This window comes from Anabrus simplex, chromosome 5 (genome assembly GCF_040414725.1).
Source record: "Anabrus simplex isolate iqAnaSimp1 chromosome 5, ASM4041472v1, whole genome shotgun sequence".
Lineage (NCBI taxonomy): Eukaryota > Metazoa > Arthropoda > Insecta > Orthoptera > Tettigoniidae > Anabrus > Anabrus simplex.
The window spans coordinates 258,997,227-259,012,931 of record NC_090269.1 but is presented as its reverse complement, the minus strand read 5'-3'; the positions used below and the strand labels follow the sequence as shown (position 1 = coordinate 259,012,931).

The 15,705-nt window shown below is 40.1% G+C and overlaps 1 protein-coding gene across 2 annotated transcripts in view; it reads left to right on the top strand.

The window, feature by feature from the left end:
* The window catches only part of LOC136874822 (phenoloxidase-activating factor 2), an 88,300-nt gene that overhangs the window by 70,828 nt on the left and 1,767 nt on the right, over positions 1 to 15,705 (top strand). For both annotated transcript variants that reach the window (XM_067148500.2, XM_067148499.2), the window contains exon 4: positions 3,969 to 4,132. In XM_067148500.2, the coding sequence (XP_067004601.2) occupies positions 3,969 to 4,132 (164 nt within the window). The remainder of the gene's footprint in view (positions 1 to 3,968; positions 4,133 to 15,705) is intronic.

Sequence of the window (15,705 nt, the reverse complement as noted above, 5' to 3'; positions counted from 1 at the left end):
GAACTCTGTCCATCCAATGATGTCGCATGGTCTCGGGCTTCATGGCTAAATGGTTAGCGTACTGGCCTTTGGTCCAGTGGGTCCTCGGTTCGATTCCTGGCCGGGTCGGGAATTTTAACCTTTATTAATTCCGATGGCTCCGTCGGGGGGACGTCTTCATTATTAGAATTCATCATAGGTAAGGCCCCATTCTAACTGACGCGCAGGTCGCTTACACGGCGTCAGTTTGAAAGATCTGCACCAGGCCTCTTCGGAGACCACACGCCATTGTATTGTAGCGTAAAGATGTAGAAATAAGTAAATTACTGGTAGCTTCGGGTTCGCGGCGTGCAACTTGAAGGGAGACTAAACACTTGTGATTCACCAATTTGTATTATTTTGATTGTGTAGAACAGAGGTGCTCAGCTGGGCGCCTGTTGAGGCTAGCCCAGTGCGGCCGGGCTGGCCTGACGTAAATGCGGACAGCTTACGTGACAAGCATACGACCGGGTGAGTTGGCCGTGCGCTTAGAGGAGCGCGGCTGTGAGCTTGCATCCAGGAGACAGTGGGTTCGAATCCCACTGTCGGCATCCCTGAAGATGGTTTTCCGTGGTTTCCCATTTTCACACCGGGCAAATGCTGAGGCTGTACCTTAATTAAGGCCACGGCCGCTTATTTCCAACTCCTAGACCTTTCCTATCACATGGTCGCCATAAGACCTATCTGTGTCGGCGCGACGTAAAGCCACTAGCAAAATAAATGGGAAATCACGGAAAACCATCTTCAGGGGTGGGGAGAACTGAAGAAAGTCGAAATCTTAGACGAAGTGTTGGCATCTTTTACTTTGTTTTTGTGACCTACAAGAAACCACAAGAAGTTAACTTAGAAAGGCCAACTTACTTAATTCGAATAGTAAGTGAGCTTCATAAACTGTTTGACAGTTTAAGAGAATGCCCTAAGAAGTTCTGCAATTATTCTTTAAATTCTTGTCTGAATAATATTTCGATTTAATATTATATATGATTGGTCGTCTCCGTGGTGTAGGGATAGCGTGCCTGCCTCTTACCCGGAGGCCCGTGTTCGATTCCCGGCCAGGATAGGGATTTATTCCTGGACCTGAGGGCTGGTTCGAGGTCCACTCAGCCTACGTGATTAGAATTGAGGAGTTATTGACGGTGAGATAGTGGCCCCGGTCTCGAAAGCCAAGAATAATGGCCGAGAGGAATCGTCGTGCTGACCACACGACACCTCGCAATCTGCAGACCTTCGGGCTCAACAGCGGTCGCTTGGTAGGTCAAGGCCTTTCAAGGGCTGTAGTTCTATGGGATTTGGGTTTTGGTCGTCTCCGATAATAACTGCTGCATCGAAGAACTATTCATAACTAACTCTATAAAGAATACCGTTTCCGATCCTGTCGGTCGGTAACAATGTAAACAGGATACATGAGCTTTCGAGGGAATTTGAAATAAAAAAATAAAATAAAAATTTGATATCTCGCGCAGTTGTCATTGTATCAGCTTTTGAAGTTAGCCAATCAGATCACTTTGCAGGGGAATTCAAATGGTCTTTGTGCGGCAATCAGCTAAATCAGCACTTGGCTTAACACCGGTTTGACAACACCAGTAGAAGAAAAAGAAAACTTCTCCAGAGGAGAGAGAGATTTGAACCGCCTCGCAACGCCCTTTTGAATTCACCCACGAAGCGATCCAATTGGCTAAAATGGAATTATTTTTTTAAAAGGGATTTGTTCGTCTGACCAATCCTCCAACGCTCATATACCCGATTCACGCTGTTGCCGATCTCGCAGTATTTAGATTTTTGTTGCCAAGTCCAGCAACGGCGAGCATTTGTGGCATGGAAGTAATATTCAGATATCACGGTAACTAGTTAATTAGAATTATCTGTGGTGTAGTGGTTAGTGTGATTAGCTGCCATGTCCGGAGCCATGGGTTCGATTCCCGGTTCTGTTACGAAATTTGAAAAGTGGTACGAGGGCTGGAACGGGGTCCACTCAGCCTCGGGAGGTCAACTGGGTAGAGAGGGGTTCGATTCCCTCCTCAGCCATCCTCGAAGTGGTTTTCCATGGCTTCTCAATTCTCCTCCAGGCAAATGCCGGGATGGTACCTAACTTAAGGCCATGGCCGCTTCCTCCCTTCTTCCTTCTCTATCCCTTCCAATCTTCCCATCCCCTACCAAGGCCCCTGTTCAGCATAGCAGATGAGGCCGCCTGGGCGAGGTACTGGTCCTGTTTCCCAGTTGTATCGCCCAACCCAAAGTCTCACGCTCGAGGCCACTGCCTTTGAAGCGGTACAGGAGGGGTCCCTCGCTCAGTCCGAGGGGAAAACCAACTCTGGAGGGTAAATGGATTAAGAGAGAAGGAAATGAATTACTTCCTATACCTCGGCTGCCGTAACACGGCCTGCCCGCAAAAAATCGGAGTCAGTGTCCTAAATCGCACCGACACAGATAGTTATTATGGCGACGATGGGTTAGGAAAGGACTAGGAGTTGGAAGGTAGCGACCGTGGCGTTAATGAAGGTACAGTCCCAGTATTTTCCTGATGTAAAAATGAGAAACCACGAAAACACATCTTCAGGGCTGCCGACAGTGGAGTTCGAACCCTCCATTTTCCGAATTCAAGCTCACAACTCCGCGTCCCTTACCGCACGGCCAACTAGCTCGGTGTATGTAATATTACAATGACTGACTGTTCTTATTTGAAGTGCACTTTGTCTCTTTTTCCTGACACTCATCTCCACCAGGTGGCATCACTGTTGCAAACCGTATAAATATTAACCCTCAACAATGGGCACAATAGTTAGTCAATAGTAATGCTTTTTTTTTTGCTAGGGGCTTTACGTCTCACAGACACAGATAGGTCTTATGGCGACGATGGGATAGGAAAGGCCTAGGAGTTGGAAGGAAGCAGCCGTGGCCTTAATAAGGTACAGCCCCAGCATTTGCCTGGTGTGAAAATGGGAAACCACGGAAAACCATCTTCAGGGCTGCCGATAGTGGGATTCGAACCTACTATCTCCCGGATGCAAAAATGCTTTTTTCAAATATATCTTCCATTGCTATTGATTACAGACGCTGGGGTGTAGAAGATTGTTCTTGCAGGAGCTTTTAACTTACCAGAAGCCAAACGATAATGTTACTGACCTTAGCTGGGATCAAACCCACCATCTTGGGAACAGGACGGCGATTAGCTGAATGCACCATTAAGCTCGTCAAAATCATCATCATCATCATCATCATCATCATCATCATCATCATCATCATCATGATTAAGATAAATTGATAAAAATGTGCAATATATGTGATTTGTGAATATTTACGGCCTCCCGCGTACTCGCAACTTTATATCGCTGCTTGCTCACAGTTTTTTAATTGTTAAAAATGGAATGTATTGTCTTGTATAGAAAACCATAAACTAGTGATTTATTAATTGGGACAACTTAAAAATAACCTTAGGCTTTATTCTGAGGGTGAAGAAACTGTACACGGTAATCATTACTTGCATGCTCAAGCCTGTCGGCGCGTACAGTACAGTCGCTTGTTACTCGTAGACTAGTGTTGTAGAGTCAGGTGTCTTCATCAGTGCAATTGATAGACGACCAGTCATATATAATATTAAAACGAAATATTATTCAGACAAGAATTTAAAGAATAATTGTAGAACTTCTTATGGCATTCTCTTAAGCTGTTAAAAGTTTATAAAGCTCGCCCACTATTGGATGGACCCAGAAGTGTTTTCTTTTTGCTTGCTTTTAAGCCATAGAGTGAGAGCATAGAAACACGCTATTTCAGCGAAATCCATCTTATTGCAGTAGAGACCCAGCTCACGGCAACGTTTTAGTTGCCGGTGTGCGCGTACTAGAAGACAGGAGCAAATTCTAAGCGACCGTGTGCAGAAAAAAATGCCAGTACGCGGGTAGCCTAACTTTGTGTAATGTGGATAATAAGATGTTATTCTGTTTCTTTTTAAGGCAAACTAGGACGCATGCACACTACTCTTAGAAGTGTTGATGTGCCCATAATTGATCATACTTCGTGTCAAGAGCGGCTGAGGAAAACTCGTCTCGGTATCTTCTTCAAACTTGACAAGACCTTCATGTGTGCAGGGGGAGAACGTGATAAGGATACATGTCAGGTAAGAATTTCAGATACTGGCTATAATCACAATATTAAGACTCATCTAAAACAACCATAAACTTGCTTATTTGCTAGAATTTCAGATCATCTAGAGTGACGGGGATCACAGTTTGTGAGAATATAAATGAGTATGGCATTACTTATTTCTACTTGCACATTCGAGCGAACGACATCTTGCCGATATAGGAACAGTGGTTTATGTTGGTAATGGAATGTTACAACACCTCTGCGCTGCTATTTGGTTGTAGAATTTTCCTTATATTGATTGGCAGCCTGCCCTTACGCTTGGTTAACATAGTCTGACGAGGTCAAGATAGCTAAATGATCATGTTATAACAATTTCACAGGATGGAAACCTTAACCAGTATTCAGCATATATTTTTATTTAACCGTATGACCAGTGATTTTCTAGAAAATGAGTTGAAAGCGAATATTTCAATCCCTTCCCTGTAGTACAAAATATTGTGCTTATTTTTCGTCGAGACGAACAAGAAAATACAGGTTCATTAAATTTAGTTTCATTACAATTAAGTTATTCCTGTTAGTTAGTTTAGTTAGTTTTCGAAGAAATACTTCTTTTTTTTTTTGCTAGTGGTTTTACGTCGCACCGACACAGATAGGTCTTATGGTGACGATGGGATAGGAAAGGCCTAGGAGTTGGAAGTAAGCGGCCGTGGCCTTAATTAAGGTGCAGCCCCAGCATTTGCCTGGTGTGAAAATGGGAAACCACGGAAAACCATCTTCAGGGCTGCCGACAGTGGGATTCGAACCCGCTACCTCCCGGATGCAAGCTCACAACCGCGCGCCTCTAACCACATGGCCAACTCGCCCGGTATTCGAAGAAATAGAATTTAGATAAGAAATCATAACTATTTAATCTTATATGAAGAAAATATATGTAAGTAATATGAGTATATGGTAGGAGTATCACCGAGTGGTTCAGCTGCAGGGGATGCCTCTTTCCACGACTTCGGAGCTCTAATTCCACTGGTCTAAGCACACTTCACAACGCAGTGTGTTTCAATCATTCGGGCTCACTTTCCTCTCTACTCCTCCCATTTCACCTCTCACCTAGAACTGACCTTTGTTCACAGGTTAGTGTTTGTGAACCAATAAGAGACTGGCTCATTAAGGCGATGGTGTAGCCTACAAATGATAAGGAGGTTGTGCCACTATTAGCTAAGAGGAAACACTATTGGAAACTATATCCATCGGCACGATCCCGTGCTCTGGACTGTACTTGTCTATTTTATCTCATTTTCCCGATATCTTCTACGAACCCACTGAATAAAATTGGCAGGACCTCCTCTTTCTTTACAAAATATTGTCTTACTATGAGCAGTCGGAGCACTGTTTTTTCCTTTTGTAGCCGTGGACTGGTGACCTCGATGTTGATCTCTCTTAAAATTAACTAAGAACAACAACAAATACTGTGACAACCAGAGTGCGAATCAAGTTTCTAGTTGAGGGGTAGAACATCTAGTCATTTTATTCTGTATAAACGTGGTTCGGGCATTGAAATTTGAGAAAAGATCATGCTAAACTAAGATACACATTTCTGAATAGAGAGAAAATCTTCGAGGGATAGCTGCCCTTAGCCATGAGTTACCATGAAGTACAGCCCAATAATTAATTTGAAGTTAAACTAATCATTCATTAAGAAATGGTCACCGAGCTCGATAGCTGCAGGCGCTTAAGTGCGGACAGTATCCAGTATTCGGGAGATAGTAGGTTCGTACCCCACTGTCGGCAGCCCTGAAAATGGTTTTCCGTGGTTTCCCATTTTCACACCAGGCAAATGCTGGGGCTGTACCTTAATTAAGGCCACGGCCGCTTCCTTCCCACTCCTAGCCCTTTCCTGTCCCATCGTCGCCGTAAGACCTATCTGTGTCGGTGCGACGTAAAACAACTAGCAAAAAAAAAAAAAAAAAAAAAGAAATGGTCAATGTAAATGATAAATTTTAATTCAGAAGAAGTGCTTTAATTTATTTTTCGGTGAAACCATACATGTGCAGAGAGACCCATAACTCATTTGACTATTTCTTTACTGTAGATGCATGTATTTTCAAACTACAATCTCAGACAGTAATTGGCAGAAAACCTAGGGGGTCAGGTTCCGGCTTTTGAAGTTTAGGGCGTCATCTATATAACTTCATTTTTACGCAAAACCTTCGCATATTATATTACTTTCCTTCAAGAACTCCAAAATTAATGTTTAAAATATGTACTCTGTAGAAAATACTAAGTAATACATGCAATAAATACAAATTATTTAACAAACAGTTTTGAATAATGAGCAGTTACAAAAGCGTTAAGAGAGAATTGATACAAAATAAAAAATAATGTGAGAATAACGTATATGCACACTCTAGTGGTTACATTCAGAAATTGGATAATGCCCTCAGAAATAACAGTAGGTATCATTGTTTTGTAACATCCCGAGTGCTACAATAATTTTATGACCAAAACTGCTCATGGCCATAGCAGTTTCCTGACACTCGATAGCTGTGCGATACAAGGTTTGCCTTGTCAAATCTGGAGCTATCTTTAACAACATTATCTTCTCAGAATAGTCTCTCTAGTCTTAAAACTTAGCCTGAACAATAGTCAATTAATCGGGATGTTGTCACCTTCAGGAATATTCAATATGTTCTCATTGTCTATATAACCACCTGAAATAACAAATGTCACTATAATAATTTAACCATTTATTTCGAACAAAATTCAACAAATGCACATTGTTAAATAGGAGAAGAAAAGACTTTTAATGATCAGCTGAATTGGGAACACAAGTATTTAGGATGCTGCCACTTAATAGCTCATACATTTTCCTATTGATTAGGAGAAATAAAATCCATTCTTTATTTTGAGAACATCTGCTGTTAGCTTCAGTAGTGTCTCAGCATTCGTGCTTTTCACTGGGAAGGGACCTATCCCAGCATTGCAGCTAGAATGTATGGATGAAACCGCGTAATGTTGGCTGCTCCAAGCTTCGACCCATCGTCAGCAATCCCTTTTAATTTTTCTGCTTTATAAGTAAGCTTGACATTAACGTAAATTTCATCCATCAAAACTGCAATAAACTTATCTTCGTCATGTTTTGAGAAGATACAGTACCACAGCCTTACGAACATCTTGTACGTAATGACAACCAAAGATATACATAATGAGGTAGAGTAATTTTTTTTTTTTTTTTTTTTTTGCTGGTGGCTTTACGTCACTCCGACACAGATAGGTCTTATGGCGAAGAGTCATAATTTTAGTTCTTCGAGTTGATTGATAGACTACTCGATGTAAGAAATTTTAGCAGCCCATGTCAGAAGCTCTGGTGAAAATCGCACATAAACTGAAAGTGACAATTCCAATAATATTTCAAATAAATTTTATTTTCCTGTGCCTTACTAGATCCATATCACTATCAAGAATCAAGGCATCCTAAAATATATAAATCATCACAGGTGGAAAGATGTTCATAGTGGTAGTTCGAAAGATGACTTGCCAAACTCTACAGGTCATCCCACCTCTTACACTTAAGATGTTCTTTTCATTCACACTGCAGTATCCTTTTAAACGTCTCGGTAGGCATATAAGTAAATTTTTAATGAAGCACTTTCACACCCAAGGGACTCTGCACCTTAAGACACGCATTTATTGACGGATATCATCTAATCTACCCCTAATAATCTATCTTAAAAAAAAGGAACACTAGCATCCTTCATTACGAGGGCAAACGGTACACAATAGGCCAATATCTGAGACACATAGTTACACTGAGCCCAATGGAGTTCGATATTTATCCGACAGTAGGTATTTGTCGTGTTAGTCAGTTGAACATATCTTGTAAGATCGGTGGTAAATGAAATGGCGTATGGCTTTTAGTGCCGGGAGTGTCCGAGGACATGTTCGGCTCGCCAGGTGTAGGTCTTTCGATTTGACACCCTTAGGCGACCTGCGCGTCATGATGAGGATGAAATGGTGATGAAGACGACACATACACCCAACCCCCGTGTCAGAGAAATTAACCAATGGTGGTTAAAATTCCCGACCCTGCCGGGAATCGAACCCGGGACCCCTGTGACAGATCGGTGGTGGATAGACAGCACGCGTAGGACTAAGGTAAAATGGTACGACTACCGAGTGCATTCGAATTGTGACATTGGTGCAAGAAGGATGGGGTCAAGTGGATGTCGCCGCTCGTGTTGGAGTGAGTCAGAATGATGTCTCCAGAGTTTAGAAAAAGTTCAGGGAGACAGAAATGGTTGCTGGTCAACAAATAACGGGGCGACCAAGCAACAACTCGCACGGGGGATCGGTATTTGTTGCTTTCAGCACGTCGTAGGTCCAATTCCCGGCCGGATTGGGGATTTTAACCTTCATTGATTAATTCCAATGGCTTGGGGGCTGGGTGTTTGTGCTATCCCCAACATCCCTGCAACTCACACAAACACATAACACTATCCTCCACCACAATAACACGAAGTTACCAACATATGGCACAGGCCGCCCACCCTCATCGGAGGGTCTGCCTTACAAGGGCTGCACCCGGCTAGAAATAGCCACACGAAATTAAAACCAAAAACTTCACTGAAGTGAATGTGTCAGATCAGACAGTACAAAATCGGTTGCATGACGGAGGACTGATAGCAATTAAGCCTGTGTACAAAGCTCCACTTAAACCTCACCATAGGGCAGCTCATGTGAGATGGTAACGACTCATAGTCCATAGTTCAGAAAGAGTGGAAGCGTCCGCTTTTTTGTCATGAGGTTACCGCAAACTTACATTAATAAAACGAGAGCTTTCGAGTCTGGAGACGATTCAGTGATTGTTGGAACGAGCCCCTCATTCAGGAGCACCATCAGGAGGAGCGAGGTGCGCCACACTTTAAGGTTTGAACGTATGCCTCTAATTCCTATTCGCAGCGTGGTGTTGTTCATACTGTCAGCTGTGTCCGTGTCTTCCCATACCACTTTCTCCTGCAGAAAAAGTATAACAGTCACCGACTACTGAAGCATTTTAACGTCTGTATGCAACTCCCTTGTTTTAGCAGGAAACGTTGAATTACATGAGATTACCGTATTCATGCGAGACTGATCATGATTAGAACTTAAATGGGTCGAGGTGCTGTGTGCTATTCTATATTGCTATTGCCGAGGACATTTTACTAGCCAAATTAGAAACGATGAAATTTTCTAATAATGTATTATGCTGGGTACGTTCCTATCTTGGCGGACGTAAACAATGTGTGTCAGTGGGAGACAATATGTCTAGATGGCTAAATACTGAGATGGGGGTAGCACAGGGTGGAGTGTTATCACCGCTTCTGTTCTCCCTATACATGAATGACCTATCAGAACAAGTGACGAACTGTAAATATCACTTTTATGCTGACGATATCCAATTGTATATTCATACCAAGCCGAATGACATACAAGAAGCAACCATGAAATTAAACGAAGACCTATTTAACATTAACGAATGGACTAGCAGCCACTGCCTGAAGGTAAACCCATTAAAATCGCAAGCCATCATAATAGGATCTAAAAAGGCGCATGCCAAGTTAGAAAGTATCTATATACCGGTTATCAAGATCAATGAAACACCTATAACACTGAAAGACTCCGTTAAGAACCTTGGAATAATTTTTGATAAGTATTTAAGTTGGACAGAGCACGTAACAAAAATTTGTCAACGTGTATTCGGTTCATTACACTCACTGCACAAACTGAGGGACTTTCTTCCTGTCAAAACCAGGAAACTGCTCGTTCAAGGATTAATTCTACCAATATTTGATTATGGTGACGTAGTCTATAATAACATAAGTTATTCACTTGGTTCCAAACTTCAACGGGCGCATAATGCCTGCATTCGATTCATTCTAAATGTTCCGCTCCATTTCCACATCAGCCCATTCCTCCATCAGCTGTCTTGGTTAAGATTATGCTATAGACGCAAGCACCATGCTGTTTCTCTTCTGCACAAAATACTGCGAACAGGTAATCCAGACTACCTGAGAATAGATTTCAGCTACCTCTCTCCCTCACGCAGAACACCCGCAAGGTCATCCACACGATCCCTGTAGTCCATCCCCATTCACCACAGTAGGATGTATAACAACTCATTTGTACCGAGGACCATACGTTCCTGAAATTCCCTCCCGGCTGAAATTAGAGACATAAGCAACCCAAAGGTATTCAAAAGAATGTGCTGGAACTTTTATCTACAATCAGAATAATTTACTCCAAGAAGTACCCTCAAATGTTAGATTAAGTCAAATGAATAAAATGTAAATGTAAGATTGGTAACATTGAAAATTTTCGAGGTATAGTTTTAATAATAGTAAATACTATAAATTCCTTTTAAAATGTTAAAAACAAATTATTAAATCACATTTCACGTTAATTTTAAATTATATTAAACTTATTTTTAATTTTAAGTAGTTATAATGTTCTGTTTACACAGGTGTACAATTATATGGTTTGGCATAATAGCAGGCTTCATAGCCTGAGCCCCGCCATGTACAGAAAGACATTAATAAATAAATAAATAAAACATATATTACAGGTCCAGAAGTTATTCACATAGGAAAACGTGCTAAGTAGTTCAGTCTTTTATTTTATTTTATTTTCACAAACTGCCATGTAGTATAAAATATTCCTTCTTATTATGATCGTTATTTCCACTTTTATAAAGCCGTTGAATTTTAAATAACTGCTGAATTTATTTCACGTATGGTGTATTATTATCTATACTAATATTATAAAGAGGAAAAATTTGTGTATTTGTTTGTAACGGACAGACTCAAAAACTATTAAACCGATTTTAGAAATTACTTCACCTATAGAAAGCTACATTGCCGATGAGTATGGGCTGTGTTTTATTTTCAAAACAATTCGAGGCGAGGGGCGACGGGGGGAGATAAAAATATAAAAATAATAGGCTAAGATAGGCGAAATCGAATTTTTCGTACAAGAACGAGACAAAGCTCATTTTAAGCCCCTTGACGCAAAGAAAAAAGCTCGGTAAGCCGCACGGGCCCGAAAACCATGTTTTAAGGCCCTAAAATTAACCGTTTTGGAGATATTGGCACCACACTACCCTGCTCTAGGAATAGGATCAAGTAATGAACTGCCGTAACCATGGCAACGTCAGCTCCAGTATTCTTACAGCAGCGAGATTATCTATAATATATCACAAAAACCTAACATGTTACAGACTTGAAAATTGGTATTTAGAATCTCCTTTAAAAATAAAAGAACACAAATGTTTGTTTCCAGAAAATCCACTTAAGGGGCGAGGGAGGGGGGGTGAAAAGAAGTGAGGAAGGAGCTGAATTCTTTATATGAGGATACATATATATAACAAACTGAAAATATTACAGACGTTAAAACTGGTACTTGGAATCTCCTTTAAAAATAAACGAACACACTTTTTTTTGGAAAATCCATTTAAGGTGATGAAATAACAAAAAGAAGCGGGTGAATTTTTAAAATGAGTATCTTCTTCTTCTACCGCTTTTCCCACACCTGTGGGGTCGTTGGTGCGAACTGTGTCGCTCATGTGGATTTGACCCTGTTTTACGGCTGGATGCCCTTCCTGACGCCAGCCCCCCCGTGTGTAGAGATATCATTACTATTGCGTGTTCCTGTTGTGGTTGGTAATGTGGTGTGTTGAGTGAATATGAAGAGGAGAGTGTTAGGATAAACACAAACAATCTGTCCCCGAACCAGATGAATTAATCACATGCGATTAAAATCCCTGACCCAGCCCGAAATCGAACCCTGAACCCTGTGAACCGAAGGCCTCAACGCTGACCACTCAGTCAAGGAGTGGGGCAGTTTTTAAAATGAGTATATCTACAGTATATCTCATAAACTTAACATGTTACAGTCCGGCTCCATGGATAAATGGTTAGCGTGCTGGCCTTTGGTCACAGGGGTCCCGGGTTCGATTCCCGGCAGGGTAGGGAATTTTAACCATAATTGGTTAATTTCGCTGGCACGGGGGCTGGGTGAATGTGTCGTCTTCATCATCATTTCATCCTCATCACGACGCGCAGGTCGCCTACGGGAGTCAACTCAAGAGGCCTGCATCTGGCGAGCCGAACTTGTCCTCGGACACTCCCGGCATTAAAAGCCATACGCCATTTCATTTCAACATGTCACAGACGTGAAAATTGGTATTTTAATCCCCTTTAAAAATAAAGAAACGCGTACATTTTGTTTTCGTAAAATCAACTTAAGCTGGAGATCGAAAATAAGTGAAGAAGGAGTTGAATTCTCTTGACGAGGATACTTATATCTCAAAAACTAAGATGTTAGAGACGTGAAAATCGGTATTTAGACTCTCCTTTAGAAATAAAGAAGCCTTTTTTTTTTTTTTTTTTTTTTTTTTTTTTTTGCGATTTACAATAGGACTGTGCCTCACGCGTAGAGTTCCATGTCGCATGTTCCAGATTTAGCTCTGCCAGGAGCCTGGTCATCTTAGCCCTAAAATGCAATGCCACAAACGTGGTTTACAAAGAGGTTCTGGGGTAAATGAAATGCAACTTTTCGGTGAGTTTTTATACTTTAGGGATTTTCAGATAATGTCTCAATGCATTACCGAGGAACAATTTTATTTTCATCAACTTACCAAATCCTCGCGAGGGAAGCCTTGGGTAACAGCTAGTTGATAATAATATCATATTTTATCGTCAACAACCAAAGTAAAAATAACCTGGCATTAAATAATTATGATAATCAGAGAAGCAAGAGTGTTTGAAAAACTGTTCCTGTGGAGTTATTGTCAGCGCCGATCACTCAATTAAATGTCATACGTATTGCGCCGATCCTGCGTCCAGGGCGGGTCGCGAAGAAATCTAGACTAGCTCGCTCAGGTCCAGTTTCCAATCGAAGTTTGTCTTCTTCTCGTGGATTCGAAGAAATTGCGAAGGATATTGTGACCAACGAATATTTCCTCTATCGTTAATGCCGATGGACGTCTCCACCGCACCAACTATCATTTCTTGTTAAAATGATTCCGAAAATCTCAACTTAAGGATAACTATGTGACTACAATGCTTATGCTAAAACATGAACATAAATACCAATAACGTTTCACTACATATATTTATTTTAAATATAAAAAATCAAAGTAAATAATGAAATATGCTTGAAAAGAATTAGTATCTTCATTTAAAATTCATTATCTTCCATTATTGGATCAAAGATATTTGATTATGTTGACATATTAACAATTATGTACAACAGAAAATACGAAATTGGAATAATTCTGTAAAGTTCAACTCATGTAAATGAAATCGCATTGTTATGTCATTAATTATCTGTGTGAAAGAAAATATCCCTACTTTAGGTAAAGTTTCTCAAAAATATTTACATATCTTCCTGGGAAATCATACATTTCAGCATCAATTACTTTTCGTCTTGTACTTATATAATCGTTTAATTATTTAGTTATTTAGGTCTTTAGGATATTTAGTTATTTAGGATGAGGATAAAATTTATTACTCAGGAATTCTGGTTCGCGGATGCATAAGGAAAAAGATAAGTATTATGTCAATGACATCATGCGCTCAAATGGATATTATTCATCTCATAAATCTTACAAGTTAGATTAATGATATAAATGTGTTTCACGAAATTTGTCATCAGGTAACTAATTAAATCCCAACACCTCACATACTATGATTTATAAAAGTAGGTATAGAGTATTATTCATGAAGACCCTATCAATCATTACCTTCTGGAATTATACACGAAAAAACTTGTCATTCTTGTGCATAGGATTTAATAAGTGCCATGTACTTGTTCAGCAAATAATCATCATGATGGTAGAGATCTGCGTTAATTTGTGATTAATATCCTACTCAACTTTCCCTACAGTGGATTATCTCGATGATTTACTAGTGCCTTAACTATATAGACCTCCTAATACGTTTTCATACATGTTGGATATGGATTACCTATCAACTATCACACATTATGGTATCAAGTACAATACTAAGTCTGGATTGCGTCAACCTTCTTATTTTTATCTCCACAACAAATTATTTTCTTCCTTACCGACGAAACAATACATATCACATTCATTATTCTTCATATTCAATATTCACATATCACTTTCTTCATATCTCAATATCATATTTCTTCTTTCTCTGGCAAATAACCTTCATATATACCTTAACTTGACGCGTAGAATTGTATAACCATCATTTATCCACTTGATTATCTGGATCCATGGCTAAATGGTTAGCGTGCTGGCCTTTGGTCACAGGGGTCCCGGGTTCGATTCCCGGCAGGGTCTGGAATTTTAACCATCATTGGTTAATTTCTCTGGCACGGGGGCTGGGTGTATGTGTTGTTTTAATCATCATTTAATCCTCATCACGACGCGCAGGTCGCCTACGGTGTCAAATCAAAAGACCTGCACCTGGGCCGAATCTGTCCTGGAATCTCCCGGCACTAAAAGCCATACGCCATTTTATTTCATCCACTTGATTAATCCATTTCTTCTCAATGAATCTCTTTTTCACTTCATATTATTCTCATGTCCTCATATAATCCAATTATAATCTTCATATGGCACTGTACGATCTCCATTTTACAAGATATTAACTTTTACTCACTTATAATCTTAACTATTATATCCTTATAGATCTTATAATTCATATATAATAACCTCATCATTTGACTAAATATCACTGCGATAGCACTTACATGTTATACATTTCACACATATTCTAGCCAAGGATCGGTTATGTTATACAAATGACTACCTATCATCCCTGCATTTTGACACAAATATATCATTAATTAGCGAGAATCTACCATATCTGAGCTAATTTGAAGATCACAACGCCTCACTATTTATTCACCAACAAAATAATATATCATTGAATTCCGTAAGGTTTAATTTACTTACTGCGCTAATAAATAAGACATTTTTTTCCATCCGCTCCAACGGGATTCCATTAGATGCTCCAGGACATATATAGATCAGGCACGGCAACTACATCCTCTCGCTGGTCATTAGGATGCTCTGGGATAAGTAAAGTTCCTTTGCCATCACCTGAGATTAGTCTCCTCCGGACATCGGGCCATCGTCTTCTTAGAACATCTTGCCAGCCATATCTTGCGCAAATACAACAGAAATAAATACAGATGAAGTCAATTTCGGCATGATAGGCATTCCATAGCCTTCTAACATGGTAACTTCAATATCAAGTCTGACGTTTTAACTTTAATTCTAATAACGCTTGTAGACTACCAAAATGTCTGCTCTTGTTTCAGCTATTTGTTGTATAATTGCTGTTTTATATGCCAATTTAGTTTATTTCCAGTATCCTCAATATTTCTTTCCTGGTAACTGTATCAATGGTTATTCCTTGCCGATTTGAAGTTGCGATGTATGTCTATCTCAATACGATCGTTGCCTCGGTTTGCTGTTTCAATTTGCAGTTTTTTAAAAATAGTGGTGTTGTAACAATTCTAAGCTTTTTCTTATCTTATTCACTGCCGCCTTGACCTTTGCTGCCTCGATCACGCCATTTTATTAAATTTTATTGACATAGA